Consider the following 18,451-nt stretch of genomic DNA (forward strand, 5'->3'; position numbering starts at 1 on the left):
AAATAAAATTGAAGCAATAGTGATCAGCGTAGATGCTGAAAAAGTATTTGATTTGGTTAATTGGAATTTTCTTTACAGAGTTTTACATAGATTTGGTTTCCAAGACACAATTATTAAAACTATACAGACACTATATGACAATCCTGCTTCTAGGATTAAAATCAATGAGTATTTATCAAATAGTCTTACCCTCAAAAGGGGCACGGAACAGGGTTGTGCATGGTCACTACTACTTTTTGTGCTATATCTAGAACCATTAGCTCAATACATCAGACAAAATGAGGATATCAGGGGAATTACTATTAAAGGGACAGAGCATAAATTGGCTTGTTATGCGGATGACATTTTGATGTATCTAGGGCAACCAACATACCCTTTACCTAATTTGATGCAATACTTTGAACAATATGGTCAATTATCAGGATACAAGATCAACATAGATAAAACCCAATTACTTTCATATTACTATAGCCCACCAAGAGAAATTGAAAGTCGATACCCCTGGGCATGGCACACAGAGTCTTTCAAATATTTGGGCATCATTATGCCAAAAGATTTGGCAAAATTATCAGAATGTAATTATCAGCCTTTATATAAAAAAATTATGGAAGATGTGGCAAGATGGAGCCTGATTCCTTTTCTCAGTCTCAGTTAAAGGATTGAGTCTATTAAAATGAATATACTGCTCAGACTGTTATATCTCTTTCAGACCCTACCAACAGAGATTAATCAAAATCAATTCAATGAATGGAACAAGATGCTATCAAGGTCTATTTGGCAGGGTAAAAGTCCTAGAGTTTGTCTCAAAACTTTGCAATTAGCAAAGGAAAAGGGGGGATGAGGCTTGCCTTCACTTAGAGATTATTATTTTGCAGCACAGTTGAGAGCTGTAATATACTGGTGCAACCTATCATATGATGCTCAATGGAAAAACATTTAGGAGTGGGTCCTTCCCATCCCCATACCAGCAATTTTGGCTGATAACAACCTGCAAAGGTACATAAATACTATTGATAACCCATGGGTGAAATTGACTCTTAAAATATGGAAAACCACTATAAAAGAATATAATCTAGAGGGAGTTATTGCAATTCTTAAATGGTGTGCATATGACTCTGATTTTACACCAAATAAATTGGATGCTAGATTTAAGGACTGGACAGCTAAAGGAATAACAGTTCTTTACAATGTAATGAAAGAAGGAACACTGTTCAGTTTTGAAATGCTTAAAGAGGAACACTTATTAGAAAAACAAGATTTTTAATCAGTATTTACAGATGCGACAATATGTTAATAAGATGCTTAAAAACGTAACCAAGGCAAATACATGCTTGATAGAGCTCTTTAGGAAAGCATATAATTCAGATAATGGTAATAGAATCATTTCAAGCATGTATAAGGGGTTGTCAAATCTTAAAACACATTCGACTTCATACATTAAAACAAAATGGGAGAAGGAAGGAGGGATAATTATATCTGAGGAAGAATGAACAACAATATGGAGGTATCAATGGAAGTGTACCAGTTCACAGAAATGGAGGGAGCTTGGATGGAAAAACTTGATAAGATATTTTATTACACCCTCTCAGAAATCCCATTATGATAGTAACCTCCCTGTTTGCTGGAGAAACTAAGGAAATCAAAATACAAATCATTATCATATTTTTTGGGACTGCCCAGTTATCAAAAACTATTGGAGGGGGATACACAATGCCCTACAAGACATCTTTAAATGTGAAATACCCTTGGAGAGTAAGACCACATATTTTGGATATATACCTCAAGAATGGTTGAAAAGAGATAAATATTTAATGAATATACTGTTGGTGGCTGGTAAAAAGACTCTTACTAGGAAATGGTTATCACAGGAGAGCCCAACTTTAAATACATGGAAATTACAATGGACATTTACAAAATGGAGAAGATAACAGCATCTGTTAATCATAAGCTGGAACAATTTCATTCATACTGGGAAAAATGGTTTAACTATATAATGCCTCATAGGACTGATTTTATTCTCACAAATCAATGAATCCGTGTAAAAAAAGATCACTCCCTACTTGTACATAGTTCTTTCTTTTGCTTGTTTTTTCTTTCCACTCTTTTCTATAAGTGTATACCTCAGATAAATACTTTGTGGAGATTTGTGATATATATGATGTATATGTACAATGTATGAAATACATCTTCTGGAAATGTTTGTTTGATGAACTTAAATAAAAAAAATAAATTACAAAAAAAAAGAAACCTGCAGGCACTTTGATGGGTGGAACTGCTGAACCACTTAAGTCTTGATTTATTACTACAAATTCTACATTTTTGTTTAAAGTAAATTCGTATAACAGACCCCACACTTTGAAAGAAAATGTTACTGGTAGCCCAAGGCTGCTTTATTAAAAGCAAATCCATTTCTGGTGATGCTGACACAGCAGAGCGGAATATTATCAAACATGTCTGTGTTTGTGGCAACCACGGAACCAATGTCAGATCAACTTTCATTTTTTCTGCTAGGAATTGGATTGAAAACATTGAGTTCCTGCGGCAACTTGAATATTTAGCAGGTATATTGATTTTGATATTTTTTGCCGTGCCTCTTTTATTTGTAGGCATTTGAAAGTTCACGCAAGTTAGAGAGAGAACCATGGATCTCACTTTTTTCTGGCGGTCGGGTTTTAAATTGCCCAAATGATAATATTATGTATGCTGGTATTTCATAAAATCAATTTCCCTAGACATGATAATGAGGCAAAAAAGAAATGTGAGTATTCACATTTAAAAATGTCACTGATCGAATGACCACTTGAGTCTTTTCTCTAATGTGAGCCATAGAAGTGACTCACCGCTTGGTCAGATCAGTCACACCTTAATATAGTAGTTAACAATCTGGCTGAAGCATTTCTTCACCCTCCAAATCAAGATTGAACTAAAGGGGAAAGTAAGATATCAGGGAATGAGAGAGGATTTAAGAAAACCTTGCTTACCAACTGATACTAAGAGCTGTGGGTTCTGTGGATTCTAACCTGGCTTTTGGATCCCGGGCATCACCATCACCCATCCACTCACTTTGACATGAAACGTCTTTACATGAACTGCAAGCAGGATACAAGCAACGTAATAGAAAGAGCCTTATGACACACTCTGAAGATGGTAACAACCCACCAACCTTAATGTAGTGTTTTCCCTGGTAGCAGACAGCCACGTACCACACTACTCCCCCTTTACAAACAGAAATTTACTGATAAAATATTTACATTGGAGGCTTATCTACACTGAAAAGTCAACAGAGGTTAATTGTGAATTTGTATGTTCAGTGGCATTAGATATATTGACTCATGATTTCTTTTGCAGTTCTCAAGAAACTACAAGCACAATTTATCCACAGTAATGTGTTTAGACTTTGTTCATAAGTAAGATATTTGCATTCACAGCCTTACTGCAAAAGATTATGTAACATATTCACAATTGTATGTAAGACCTGCAACAAACTCAGTTTAACTGTATACACAGGGCCATTCTACATGGAAGCCCGCTCTCTGGCCCATTGAATCCATACTGAGCATCGACCCATTTACACATAAACTATACCATCACCATTTTAATTTCCCCACATCCCCCTCACCTCCTCCCAAATTCTACCCCTCACCTCCACACTAGGGACAAAATATAGTGGACAATTAGTTGAACAATTTGCAAACATGAAGTTCAAATTGCTAATACTGCAACCCGAAATAGGTCTCTAACGTATCGCCTGACCCACAATCCGTTGTTCTGTATCAAAAGGCTCAGATCTGCATCTCTACCACACGTTCTTTTGCTGTTATTGTTTTGTTCTTTGTTGCACTCTGTGTTGTTCTGCTGAGCATTGTGGGCAGCCGAATGAGTGGCAACACTTGTGGCCTGGTCCCAGCGCAACCTCGGGTTTGTTGATAAGTAATGCAAAAGATGCATTCCACTGTATGCTTCGATATTAACGTGACAAATAAATTTAAATCTTGAATCGTGAGCCTTGAATGTTCATACATGTGCAGGCACACACACGCACACAGAGTGAAGAAATGAAGCCTATTGAATAAAACAAAATTGATGTGCATTTCACTTACTACAAGAACCAAATGGAAGTAAAATTCCTGTAACAATGAAATTACTGCCCACTTATAATGAAAATTGAAGTATATTAATCTTCCATTACAGATGACACAAAAATGAAGTTGAATGGGCCGAGTGGATTATTGGAAGCTGATAGATCTAAAGTGCCTAATCTCTGTCTGCCCCCTTACTGAGATCCACTTAATTATGCTTTTAGAAGCCCGGCTTCGTCTCGGATGCTGTGAACAGCCACTCTCTGGATTGCAGTGCTTTTCTGCAAAGTGTAAATTCAGGCCACGGGTCAGACTCTCAACTCGGGCAAGTGGGAAGATAGGCACCTCCTCTGGATTAGTGAGTGCCTGGATCGATATCAAATGCAGCAATTTCAAGGCCAGCAGACCATTTGCCGTGTGTGAACTTGAGCTAGTTGTTTCTTTCATAATATCAAACTGTCAGTCAGTTCATTGCTTTCTCCTGTAGCGATGTTTTAATATGACAAACAAGAATTCATTAGACCAGGGCCCATTGTATGAAATGTATATAAACTTCACACCACTGTCTGCCTTGCACAGTTCATTTCTTTTATACAATAAGATTTTGTATTGACAGAGGACTCAGACAGTTTAATATATCATGTTTATATATGTATGCTAATGCTCAGGATTCCTGGTGAAAGTGCTTGGTGCAATTTAGTTATCACAAAGCTAAATCTGAGGGCCCAAAGGGACTCAGCCACTTTGCTCTGTCATACCCCTGCATGCAAGCTTCTCTATAGTAAGGGTGTGCTTGTCTCCCAGTTGTAACACCTGTACTGTGAACCAGTTTCAAAACAATTCAGTGTCTGTGCTCAGATTCCTTCCGAAAGAAGATGGTAAGTAAATCCGAGCACCATGTAAGGCAAGGACTGCAGGCCTCTGAGTTCCATTGTCACTTTCTGAAGCAGATTTTGTTTAATTTTAAACTCTTTGATTCTCAAAGAAGAGTCCAGGTGGAAGTATTTTGCTAATCCACAGATTTCTACTGGGTAAAAAAAGAGAGAAATAATAATGGAAGGCTTTTAGATTTGTTGTTACCAAGATAAGCTCCTTCCTTCACAGCCTCCTGTGTACAGGGCAATCATTCCCTTGGTGATTTGCTTGTGCAAAATGCTCCTGTAATTTTGCAGTATTAAATGGACAATAAATTGTCGGACAATTCCTCCCTTGAAAGGGAAGTGTGACATTGATGTGCCCTCGCCTTGAAATCGCATGTTCTCTTTCCTTTGCAGTTACGAAGACGGTGTGCGCCCAGCAGTGTGACGAGCGATGCTTCAGCCCGTTTGTGAGTGACTGCTGCCACCGGGAATGTGCAGGAGGCTGCTCGGGCCCCAAGGACACGGATTGCTTCGTACGTGGCCACAAGTAGAATTAACCCATCACGTAGATGTTGCAGTATCATTGACATATTTCATCTGCACTACATTGCCGCAGGACTGATTCCAGCTCATTGCGTTATTATTGGCTGATTCCCAAAGCCGTTTCAGATTAATTGTGCTATTGTTTACATATTTCAACTGACTCATAGTAACAATGGCTCCCTTAGTTTCATTACAGTAACAATGATCCAATCCATTACCAATTAATGTACATATCTAATCACTGTGGAAACTCCTAACTCCTAACCAGTTTGTGGCCTCATTTTTCCCATCTGAAGGATTGGTGTCCCACCTGAGACAATGCAATCTGCTCTGCATGGTTGAACCTCACAATACTAAAGTATTACATTATATATGACAGTAATAATTAAACCAAGAAAGGCTTCATTTTTCTGCTCTCCACTGGTACTTTCCACTGCAGTGAACCTATGGTCTGCATTCTTCGCCTATCTTCCGAGCTGCATTGAGCGATAAGAGAAGGGCTAGTTGTAATGCCTTTTGTAGTACTTATTCCGCACTCTCCTCATTAACACTATAACTATTTCACCTAAAACTACCCTGCCCATCATCAGACACTTCTATGATACCGACAGCCTAGCATTCTGACCTTTCCCCAGCAGAAAATCAGTTGTCTTTGAGCTAACTTTTAATTAATGGCTGACCAGAATACCAAGTCTGATAATGTGCTTTTATGAGTTTATGCTTTGGGCCTTTTTAGAATACTCCTTTGATTATGCCCGGTTTGAAATACTTCAGTTTAAAGATGCATTTTCATTTGCTCAATCTGCTGGCACAAAGCCTTGCTTGATAAAAAGTAAAACATATCTTGCTAAGTTATCTCTGGCTGGACGGCGATAAAGGACGATACATACCTTGAACTGTTACAACAAGATAGTGGTAAAGCAATATTAGTGATGAAGGTTAACATGTATATTGGTTGTAGGAAAATATTAATCCAGCCCTGGGGTACATCTGGTACTGTAAAATGGAAAGGGTTTGATCTCAGCAATTGGCTAATATTTAAAATTATAATTAGGGTTTCTGAATCCATAAATGAATAATATAACTTAAAGAAGCTGATGTTAATTTAGCCCATCAGAAGATGTTTACAATTAATATTGATTGAATGGCGGCACATGGGCTAATCATGACTTTAAAGAAAGACAGCTTTCTTTACCTTGTGATTCAGCAGGGTTTATTGTTGTTGAGTAACTGGTGCTTGCCTCCTCTCTCTGAACCCTTTCACGGAGACAGGCATTCTTGCTGTAATGTGATATTCCCTGCAGAATTACATAGTGATATAAATAGACTATTCAGCCCTTCAAACATGCTATATCCTTTGCTGCATCTTAACTCCGCCTAAACTTAAGAGGGAATACTCTGGCCAAGCAGACATTTTGCGCTAAAGGAAGAAAGTACTGGAACCACTCAGCAGGTCATCGTCATCTGTGAAGCAGGAGGAAGAGTTCATGACAACAGGGCCTTTAGCTTGAATTGGCAGTTCTCTCTCTACAGATAATAAGTGTTTCCAGCAGTTTAGGATTTGACTTCAGATTGGCAGGTTTTAGAACATAGAACATAGAATAGTACAGCACAGTACAGACACCTTTGGCCCACAATGTTGTGCTGACCCTTAAACCCTGCCTTCCATATATTCCCCCCCCCCACCTTAAATTCCTCCATATACCTGTCTAGTAGTCTCTTAAATTTCACTAGTGTATCTGCCTCCACCACTGACTCAGGCAGTACATTCCACGCACCAGCCACTCTGAGTAAAAAACCTTCCTCTAATATCCCCCCTGAACTCCCCACCCCTTACCTTAAAGCCATGTCCTCTTGTATTGAGCAGTGCTGCCCTGGGGAAGAGGTGCTGGCTGTCCACTCTATCTATGCCTCGTAATATCTTGTATACCTCTGTCATGTCTCCTCTCATCCTCCTTCTCTCCAAAGAGTAAAGGTCAAGCTCCCTTAATCTCTGATCATAATGCATACTCTCTAAACCAGGCAGCATCCTGGTAAATCTCCTCTGTACCCTTTCCAATGCTTCCACATCTTTCCTATAGTGAGCCGACCAGAACTGGACACAATATTCCAAGTGTGGCCTAACTAGAATTTTATAGAGCTGCACCATTACCTCGCGACTCTTAAGCTCTATCCCTCGACTTATGAAAGCAAATTCTCCATAAGCTTCTTAACTACCCGATCTACCTGTGGGGCAACTTTCAGGGATCTGTGGACATGTACCCCCAGATCCCTCTCTTCCTCCACACTACTACCAAGTATCCTGCCAATTTTCAAAAACTTGCATTCTCAGTTTTTACATTTTCCACTTGTCCCGGCCGGACCTCAACAGACTTTTTGAGGGGTTGGTTTCAGCAGATTTTAACCATTCTGAACCTCTACTTATTAATACTCAGTGGGATAGAGGCCTGGTCAGAGAAACATTCAATTAATTAAGCCTTTAAACGATGAAGATTGGGCAGTGGCTTGGCTGAGAAATTCGTCAGCAGCTGTAAAATGGTTCAGTATTTTGTTGTTAGACCTACCCTGAAAATTTCCCAGTGACAATGGAAATGCTGTTGGAGAGAGCATGTACATTCAGGGCTGCTTTGTTTACATACCACAGAGATCAGGAGGACAGTCATGTAAATGCAGGACCACAGGGAAAGGAAACAGAGGGAGTGTTAGGTTTCACTGGTGGGGGGAGCGGTAGGACCATGGATGAGTGGGAGAAGAGTGAGGAATGCCTACTGGAGGTTCATAGACACATGGTTGGTGGTCCTGGGACAGGATTGGAAGGACAGAGAGAGTAAGATTGGTGGATGTGTTGCTGACAGTAATGGGATAGGATTGATAGGGTGGAGGGCTGGTGGTCCTGGGGTGGGACTGTGAGGTCACAGCCTGGGGTCATTGGGCTGTGTGGCTGGTAGGATTGGTAGGTTATGGGGAAGCATGGAATGGTGGGTAAGACCAAAAGGTGCAGTAGCAGAATTAGTCCGTTCAGACCATGAGTCTGCTCTGCAATCAGTCATGGCTGGTTTGCTTTTCTTTTATCTCCTACCTTCTGCCCAGAATCCTTAACTTCCTCACCAATCAAGAACCTATCAAACTCTTCCTTAAGTACACCTAATGACTCGATCTGCACTGCCCTGTGCGGCAATGAAATCCACAGATTCACCACCCACTGGCTGAAGAAATTCCTTCTCATCTCAGTTCCAAAAGGATGTCCCTTTATTATGATTCTGTGCTCTCAGATCATACATTCCCCTCCCCATCCTCTCTATCCATATCTTTCAGTATTCAGTTTGTTCCATTTAAATTATCCCCCCCCCCCCACCACTGCATCCCTTTATCCTTCTGAATTCCATTGAGTACAGGTCCAAAAACCATCAAATGCACCTCATGATAATTGGTCAACCCCCTCAGCTAGGTTTGGAAGGACATGAGGTAGAATTTGTGGATGTATGTCTGGTAGTAAAAGGGTGGGATTTATAGGTCACAGGGTAGGATTGCTGGTTACTAGTGAGTTCTGTAAATGGGATGGCTTGGATTGACTAGTGGTCATGGAGAGTGCAGGTCAATACACGGGAGGGAGGGAGGGGTTAATATGAGTTCTGGAGTCGTGACTGGTGGTGCTGGGGGGTGGGGAGGTGTCAGCCGTGAAGAGTGTCAGTCGTGTTGGGAGTGGGATCTGTCCCGGAGGTGCAGCAGAAGGGGGTCAGAGATGTGGACTTGGATTGTCAGATTGCTATGTGCTGTTGGGAGTCTGGATGGGCCCTCAAACTTTGGATGTAGTCGGCAATCATTCTGGATTGCTGCTGTAACTCCTGCCCTAGCTCGTTTGGTCTGCTGATGAAGGACCCCCAGAGCTACATTGTCCACAGGGGGGCTCCACTCTCCACATTCAGCCTCCTCAGGGCAGTAGCACATGCCTCACAGAGGACTCGGAGCTTAGAAGCTACTCCTCCCACCACCAAGTTTGCAAATACATTTGATTCTTCTTTCAAATTAGTCTGCCTAGCACATTGAAGAAAGAAGGTCATCACTTTTCCAGACATAAAACAAAATGCCCATAATACCGAAAATCTGAAATGAAAATCAGAAAATGCCAGCAATACCCAGCAGGTCAGCTGGTGGAAAACAACAAAATTAGCATTTGACAGAATTTGGCATTAGTGTCCTACTAGGGTAGAATATTGTCTTATATTTGTTTTTAATCTTTGTTCTGTCATGTCATACAATCAAGAGTGATCTGACTGTAAACGTAACTATAATTTCTTCAGTAATCTTTTATCCCCTCCTTTATCAAAAATTCTTTCTCCCCCTGTCTTAAAATATTCAAAGACTCTGCTATCACTACCCTCTGGCCCAGAGACTCAGTCTTGGAGAAAAATGCATTGTCTGCTCTGTCTTAAATAGGCAATCCCTTGGTTCTAAATAATGACTCATATTTTGATTCTGGGTTCTCCTCTACCCTTCCCTTCCACATCCAGCCTGTCACCATTCCTTCGGACCTTGCTGGTTCTCACTTTTCAGAGCTGTGATGGGCTCAAGCCTGATGCGTCCAACCATTCCTCAGAGGACAATCCACCCATTCTAAGGAGACACAAGAAAATGTAGATGCTGCGATGTGAAGCAACATGCAATGTGACAGAAGAACTCAGTGGTCGGGCGGCATTTGTGGAGGGAACTAGATAGGGGATATTTTGGGCTGAGACCCTTCATTCCAGATGAAAAGTCTCAACCTAAGGTGTTGACTGTCTGTTTTTTGATTCCTGACTCACTGCGTTAATCCAGCACATTGTGTGTCATCACTCATTCTAAGTATCAGTTTGATAAACCTTCTCTGATCATTTTCCTACAGAATCACATCCATAGAACATAGAACAGTACAGCACAGGAACAGGCCCTTCAGCCCACAATGTCATACTGAGCCAAATAAATTAGTAACTAAATGGCCAACTAAACTAATCCCTTCCCTTATTCCTGCACAATGTCCATATCCCTCCATTTCCTCACATTCATTCGTCTATCTAAGCATCTCCTAAAAGCCCCTAATCTATCTGCCTCTACCATCATCCCAGGTAGCGCATTCCTGGCACCCACCCCTCTCTATGTAAAAAAAAGTGTGTCTCACACCTCCTTTAAAATTGCCCCCTTTCACCTTAAGTGCATGCCTTCTGGTACTAGATATTTTAAATCTGGGGGAAAAAAGTACTGGTTGTTTACTCTGCCTGTGCGTCTCGTAAATCTTACAAACTTCTGTGTGATCTCCTCTCAGCCTCTTCTGCTTTAGAAAAAACTGCTAAGTCCTCTCCTCTCAGCAGCATCCTGGTAAGCTTCTTCTACACCAAATCCAAAGCCTTGATACCCTTCCCATAATGGGGTGACCAGAACTACATGCAATACTCCAGATGCAGTCTAACCAGAGTTTCATAAAGCTGCAAGCTTTATTTAAAGATCACTCATTAAATATGAGACGAAGGCAGTACGCAGTACTCGAGGTGTCGTCTCTGCAATATCTTTTCTAAATGATGCTTAGCCTGCCTATCCTTTGTACTCAGCTGATCCAGGAATAAACTATATTATCTTTTCCAGTTACTTCTCGTGCCTGCATGCTGGCAATTTGCAAATCCTGCTCTGGGACACTCACTTCATGCAGAACATCTCACTGAAGTATGCTGATTTAAAGTAGAGAACTGGAAAGGAAGAATGGAAAGGGTTATGAAGGACAGCTAGCAATGTGATGAGAGCTTGTCACAGCAGTGGACAGGACTGGAATAGTTGTGACTTATTAAAATCAGAATCGGATTTATTAAAACATTACAATAATATTTATACAATAAATAAATAATTAGTGCAAAAAAAAGCAAAATAGTGAAGTAGTGTTCAAGAGTTCATGGACGTTCAGAAATCTGATGGCAGAAGAGTAGAAGCTGTTCCTAAAAGGTTGAGTGTGTACATTAGAATAATAAAAAACAGAGAATGCTAGACGTGTTCAGCAGGTCATGCTGTATCTATGTAAAGAAGATCAGAATGAATATTTGTCAGAACTTGTTACAGCATTCGGTAGCTCAGACCACAAGAACCACGTGTTGTTGTTACTCTTCATTGAACGGTGACACCATTTACTTCCTGTAACAATGCATCTCTCTCTTCATTTCACAGGCCTGCACCAACTTCAATGACAGTGGAGCCTGTGTCATTCAGTGTCCTCTGCCTTTCTTCTATAACACAATAACATTCCAGGTGGAACCTAATCCCAATGCCAAGTATACATATGGAGCCTTCTGCGTCAAGAAATGCCCACGTACGTATGCCAGAATAAAGGGCCTTGTTCGCTGTCCATGTAGATCAAATTCAAGTTTATTCTCACGGGCATACATAGCCAACAATTGGAAGCCATGAAAATTCACTTTTTACATCAGCAGTACAGTGCATGACTGTGGCTGCCTAAGTTGTCAGCATGGTTAAGAAGTGTACTGGCTTTCATTTCCCAGGAGAATGAATTCAAGAGCCTTGAGATAATGTTGTAGCTCTATAAAACCCTAGTTAGACCACACTTGGAGTATTGTGTTCAGTTCTGATCTCCTCATTATAGGAAGGATATGGAAGCTTTAGAGAGGGTGAAGAGGATATACACCTGTCTGGACTGGAGAACATGTCTGACAGGGGTTTTTCCTTGGAGTGCAGGAGGGTGAGAATCAGCTTAGTTGAGGTATATATGAGTTTTGGAGGTACAGGGAGCTAGGCCAGCCAGGACCTTTCTCCCCAAGCTGGCAATGGCAAATGGCAGAGGACATCAGTGAGTGGAGGAAAGTGCAGGGGAAATGGCAGAGGGAAGTTTTTTACAGAGAGAGTGGTAGGTGCCATGGCTGGAGGTAGAGCTGGCACAATGGGGACATTTAAGAGACTCTTAAATAGGCAAATGGATGTAGAAAAGTTGGAGGGTTATGGGCTGTGTTAGAGGGAAGGGTTAGATTTATTGTGGAGTAGGTGTATATAGGTTGATGTAACATCCTGGTCTAAAGGACCATGCTGTGCTGTACTGTTCTATGTCCCACGTCTGAGTTATGGTTTGGCTGAACCAGTACGGGAGCGTGGCTCTGGTCTCTGATGTGTGTATGCATCATCTTCAAGTGCCATTTTGTATGACGTAGACAATCATGATCTGATGACCCAGATTGGCCTTGGCAAATTATTCTGCAGAACTGGTTTGCCATTTACTTTTTCTGGGCAGTGTCTACAAAACGGGTGACCCCAGCCATTATCAATACTCTTCAGAGATTGTCTGCCTGGCGTCAGTTATTGCTTCACCAGGACTTGTGATATGCAACCCCTGCTCGTACGACCATCCACGATCTGCTCCCAGTGCTTCATATGACCCTGATTGGGGGGTTCAGCAGGTGCTACACCTTGCCCAAGGGTGACTTGCAGGCTAGAGGAGGGAAGGAACACCTTACACCTCCTTTGGTAGGTGCCACCCCAAAGCATGTATATACCTTTACATGTATATATACATGTGCCATTATCTGTGTATCATTATTTGTGCGTGTCTACATATAGGGTGGCATGGTAGGGTGGTGGTTAGTACAGCGCTTTACAGTACAGGCAACCCAGTTTCAATTCCTGCTGCTGCCTTTACCCTCTCCCCCTGACCACGTGCATTTCCTCCGGGTTCTCCAGTTTCTTCCCACAGTCCAAAAACGTATCAGTTGGTAGATTAATTGGTCATTGCAAATTGTCCCATGATTAGGCTAGGATTAAATCAGAAAATTGCAGGGCAGTGTGGCTTGAAGGACAGGAAGGGCCTATTCCTCGCTGTATCTAAATATATATATATATATATATTGGATGGCATCTGTTAGTCTCGTGAGACCATGGATCTGCACCTGGAAAGTCTTGCTTGAGTGTCCTCTCCAGGGTGCAGGCTTGGGCAAGGTTGTATGAAAGACCGGCAGTTGCCCAAGCAGCAAGTTTCCCCTCTCCACTCCACCGATGTTGTCCAAGGAAGGGCAAGGGCCGATACAGCTTGGCACCAGTGACGTCGCAGACATTGCCAGAACGAGGTTGAAGGCAACGTCGGACTGCCTTAGGGACTCCAGCTCCGGATTTGTCCTCAGGGTTTACTCCCGAAGCCTTTCCCATGAGTGGGTATGGCTGCAAGGCAGCGAAGGCTTGAAATCAGTTTTTCCTCTCTTAAATGGACTGCCTTCCCAGGCTGGCGAGCTCTATCTACCCGAAGCACTGGCTTTAAGGCACCAGGACCCACCTTCGCCCCTTCTGCTGTCAGTAGAAACAGTTCCGCCGTGTTTAGAGGCTAAGCCACACGAGAAGGCCAGGAGAGTGAATGTGTGTGTGTGTGTGTGTGTGTGTGTGTGTGTGTGTGTACTTATATGATAATATGTTCATTTGAAACCTCCCAGATCAGACTGTGCACATACTCACAGGAAACAGGATCAGCTTTGTGTCATCTTAAGAATCTGTCTCCCTGTTATCAACTTATGATCAATCTTTGTGTTATACTGCTGATGAGAACATTGATTCCTGACTAAATCTATAAACTCAACTAGATTGTAAGTCATGAGGCGGTTCCTGCAAGGTATGGTGCACTCCCACCGATGGATCTCCTCTCAGTCATGAGTTCTTCAGGTCTTAGCTCTCCCACTGCTGCTGAAGGAGCTGGCTGCTGCCGACTGGACTGTGGTGCCTGAGGGAGCCCAGTCAGGACAAGGTTACATGTTTCTGACTGCACAGCATGCGAGCCCAGTGTTAAGGGTTTTACTGAGCAGTATCACCTCCTGTTGCTCTCCCAATCACCCCAGACTGCTCTGCAGACACAAGGACCAAGAATCACTCCAGTGTTTTTGAGTGGGCTGTCCACCTCCTTCAGTACCTCCACCGTTACAGGAGGAGCACTGGTGAGTGGCTCAGATATTCATCCTTGTGTCACAGGTTAGTTCTGTTGTTCAGAACTACAAAACTGCCAGCCATGTATGTCTGGCATCAAATTGCAGGCACAAAAGACTGCAGCTGCTGGAATCTGGAGCAACAGTCAAAACGCTGGATTAGGCAGCATTTGTGGAGGGAAATAGACAGTCAACGTATCGGTTGAGGCGCTTCATCTGGACTGGAAGATAGAGAGGAGGAGGGACAAAAAGGTGAAATGAAGGGGTGGGGCCTTCTCATTTCCACTTACCACCTCTGTTTCTGCTGATGTTCCCACTCTGCCTCTCCCCCATCAGTCTGTCACTCCTTCCCCTCACCTGAATCCACCGATTGCCTTTCCACCCTTGCTCCACTCCTTCATCCACCTTTTATACTGCCTACCTCTCCTCCACCTTTCAGTCTCGACGTATGGTCTTGACCCAAAACATCAGCTACCTATTTCCCTCCACAGATGCTGCCCAATCTGCTGAATTCCTCCAGCGGTTTGTATGATGATATGTGTGGCATGCCTGCATTCATTGGTTAGAGCATTGAGTGTAAAAGTGAGCCAGCCATGTTGGATATATATAAAACTTTGGTTAAGCTGCACTTGGAGCAAAGTGCGCGTTTCTGCTCACCTCAACATAAGGAGGATATAGAAATTTTGGAGAGGATGCTGAAGAGGTTTACCGGGATTCTGCCTTGATTAGGAGCTATGAACTCTAAGGAGATGTTCGACAAACTTGGGTAGTTTTTTCTGAAGTGTCACAGGGGAGACCAAATAGAAGTTTATAGAATTGCAGGTAGCATAAGTAGAGCAGATGGTCAGAATCTTCTTCCCAGAGTAGAAACATCAAGGAGTAGAGAACAGACCCTTAAGGCAAGAAGGTAGAGGTTTACAAAAGATGTCCAGGGCTAGTATTTTATACAGAAGGTGGTAGGTGACTGGAATGTGCTGCCAAGGGAAGTAGTGGAAGCAGATGCTGTGCAATAGTCATGATTAAAATGCCTTTAGATAGACACAGGGATATCTGGGGAATGGTGGGATGTGGATCAGGTGCAGTCAGAAGGAGCTAGTTTAATTTGGCTTTGTGTTTGGAGGAATCATAATAAGCCTATGGCCTGTTCTTGTGCTGTACTTTACTGTGTTCGAATCGCCCTGCAGTACTCCAGACACTTCAGAAATGCATAATTCTGAAAGTTTGTCTTTGATTGCAAAGATTTTGTTGTCCATAACTTCCCCATGTGCACACAAAGAAATGAATAGAAAGCATTTAAGAGGTAAACTCCACCAACACTACTCTCCTGTTGTTGAGAACAGGGCCTCCTGGCTCACACCCTCTTCCCATGCACCGGAGAAATTGCCCGGACTTTTGACATTTGCTGCCAATGATAGTTATCAGTAAACAACCTCCATTCTGGAAGTTAAAACCAAGTCCAGCCAATTTAAAAAAATATACAGCACAGAAACTGAGCCCAAAATGGATACTGGCAGCACAGGAATAGGAAATGTGATATGGAATGCTTCTCCCTCCTTGCACTGGTACATAGAGACTGCTGAATTAATGTAATAATGATAGAGCTGGTGGCCAAAACACAGTGTTGAATGCACTGAACGTTCAGTTAACTCAGGATAGGTGGACAGAGCAGATTGTAGGTGGAGACCTGCTTCTTTGTAGCTTGGCAGCAGTGGTTAATGATAAAGATGGAGGAAGGTCTCTGAGGTATTGGTAGGTGGAGATCCAGTAAGTTCAACAATATTGGGTGAGGTTTTTCAGGGTTTCAATCAAAGTAACATGATAATGATGAGAGATCGTGTGATGGTCAGTCTCAGGTTTCAAGTGAATTTACTGAGCGATGGCCTCAAATAGAATAAACAGCCAGAAATATTCACTCTCCCCTCGCAGATAACTTTGTGGTGGATCACAGCTCCTGTGTACGAGCGTGTCCCAGCAACAAGATGGAAGTAGAAGAAAATGGAATCAAAGTATGCAAGCCCTGCACGGACATTTGTCCAAAAGGTAATGTCCACTTCACTCTTACTCTGCCTGCCCCCAACCAGAAAGTAGAGAATAGAGAATCAGGTTTATTATCACTGACATGACGTGAAATTCGTTGCTTTGCAGCAGCAGTACAATGCAAAGATATAAATATTATAAGTTACAAAAATAAATAAATTGTGCAAAGAAAAGGAATAATGAAGTGTTTGTGCACCAGCATTTTGTACCTCCACTGATATCATCGTGTCAGATGTGAGATTTATGGATCATGATGAGGGAGCCCGAACTCACCACTTCAAAGACCTGCACTCCTTTCCAAGAAACCAGTGACTCTCTACCAGGTACATAAGGTTCAGGATCTCCCAGCCTTGTCCCTGAGCCTCCAGGATTTATTGAAGATACATGTTGAACCAAACTCTAACCTCATTGGTCCCCAGGGGCCAGGGTGAGGAACAATCACAATAATACAAGATAAAAGGAGCAAGAGTAGGCTACTTGGGCCCTTAAGTCTGACCCAACGTACAATATGGATGATCTGTACCAGGTCTCACCTTCTCTTCTGTGCCAGTTCCTTATATCCCTCAACTACCTGATCTTCTGATCTTGTCTCCTCGTTAGATTCAGACTTATTTATCACATGTGCATCAAAACGTATGGTGAAATGTGTCATTTGCATTAACAAGCAACCCAAAGGTTTGTTGGGGGCAAGTGTTGCCCTACAGACAGAGAATGCCAGAGATTCACCACTCTCTGCAGGAAGAAATTTCCACCAACCTCATTTTCCTTTAATGAATACCCCATATCCCATAACCATGTTCCCTCATTCAAGGCTTTTCCCCCAGTGGAATTATTACAACACCTACCTCACTGCGTCCCCTCAGGATCTCATGTGATCCAATAAGATCTTGTCTCCCTGTTCCAACCCAGACAATGGTACTGATGCTAAATTAGTCCCAAAAGTGACGTTCATCTGAGGGACTGGAGAGCAAATATGTAGTTGGACTACAGTGTTTGACCAATCAGTGAACCGCTTGTTAATAATAAGTGAGCATTAATTTGCAGTGTCCACTAGCATTGCTAATTAATGTCCAGCAACAATTAATGACATTGCTAATTACTGTCCTCCAACATTGGGCATACACCCAGATGAGTTACAGATATTGTGGTTAACAAAAAGCTGAAGCTTGGTCAATGGTGGACGGATAAAGCTAACATTGTGCCAAGCATATTAACATGTCAAAGTGACCAGGCAATTGCATGGTTAAGCCAGTTCACCATGGCTGAGGCAGTGGAGTGGTGCTGTTGTTGACCATGCTTCGATGCAAACAAAGGCTGGACCATGGTTCCTGCCCCCGAGAGCAGCTAGCAAGCTGCCTGAGGAAAATATGTAGTGTGTAGATCAACAGGGGGTGAGCTGCCAAATGCCTTTCTCCAGATATAATGGAAATGGATGTTTTACTGAGGGAAGTGATACCTCTTGGCAGTATAATAGAGAGGAAAAAGAAAATAGGGGAAAAGAAACACTAAGCAGACAGATGAAGCAATAGATTAAAATGCTTCAATTTAGACCTCTGATGATGTGAGCAATGGTTTGGGAGATCTACCCATATACAACCAAAACTTTACAGTGAAAAGGAGGCAGTGAATCCAGAGGGAAAAAATATCAACATAATTCAGAATTTTGAGTTGTCACATTTTTAGTGTCACATGTTCAGAGAGATAGGGTAAAACTTAGATTTTCATGCTATCATACAAGAGGTCCACTCAAGAGCCTATAACATAAGATAAATGTTAGGAGATTGAAGATAACCCTTCAGCAGGCAGCTAGCAGAGCTGCTACATTGCAGCCACAGAGATCAGGGTTCAATCCTGACGTGTGGTATTATCTGTGTGTAATTTGCACATCCCCCTGTGTTTCCTCTGGGTGCTCTAGTTACCTCCTACGTCTCAAAATGTGTTGGGAGGAAGACTGGCGTTTGAAAATTGCTCCGCTGTTTAGGAGTACCAGAAGGATCAAAAGGGA

General features: G+C 42.2%; 1 protein-coding gene across 9 annotated transcripts in view; it reads left to right on the top strand.

The window, feature by feature from the left end:
* The window catches only part of LOC132392867 (receptor tyrosine-protein kinase erbB-4-like), a 942,732-nt gene that overhangs the window by 597,853 nt on the left and 326,428 nt on the right, over window positions 1-18,451 (top strand). For all 9 annotated transcript variants that reach the window (XR_009511679.1, XM_059967363.1, XM_059967364.1 and 6 more), the window contains exons 6-8: window positions 5,354-5,472; window positions 11,669-11,810; window positions 16,336-16,449. Coding sequence is in view for 8 of the 9 variants with exons in the window: in XM_059967363.1 (XP_059823346.1) it covers window positions 5,354-5,472; window positions 11,669-11,810; window positions 16,336-16,449 (375 nt within the window). In the remaining variant the exon portion in view is untranslated. The remainder of the gene's footprint in view (window positions 1-5,353; window positions 5,473-11,668; window positions 11,811-16,335; window positions 16,450-18,451) is intronic.

This window comes from Hypanus sabinus, chromosome 4, assembly GCF_030144855.1.
Source record: "Hypanus sabinus isolate sHypSab1 chromosome 4, sHypSab1.hap1, whole genome shotgun sequence".
Taxonomy (NCBI): Eukaryota; Metazoa; Chordata; class Chondrichthyes; order Myliobatiformes; family Dasyatidae; genus Hypanus; species Hypanus sabinus.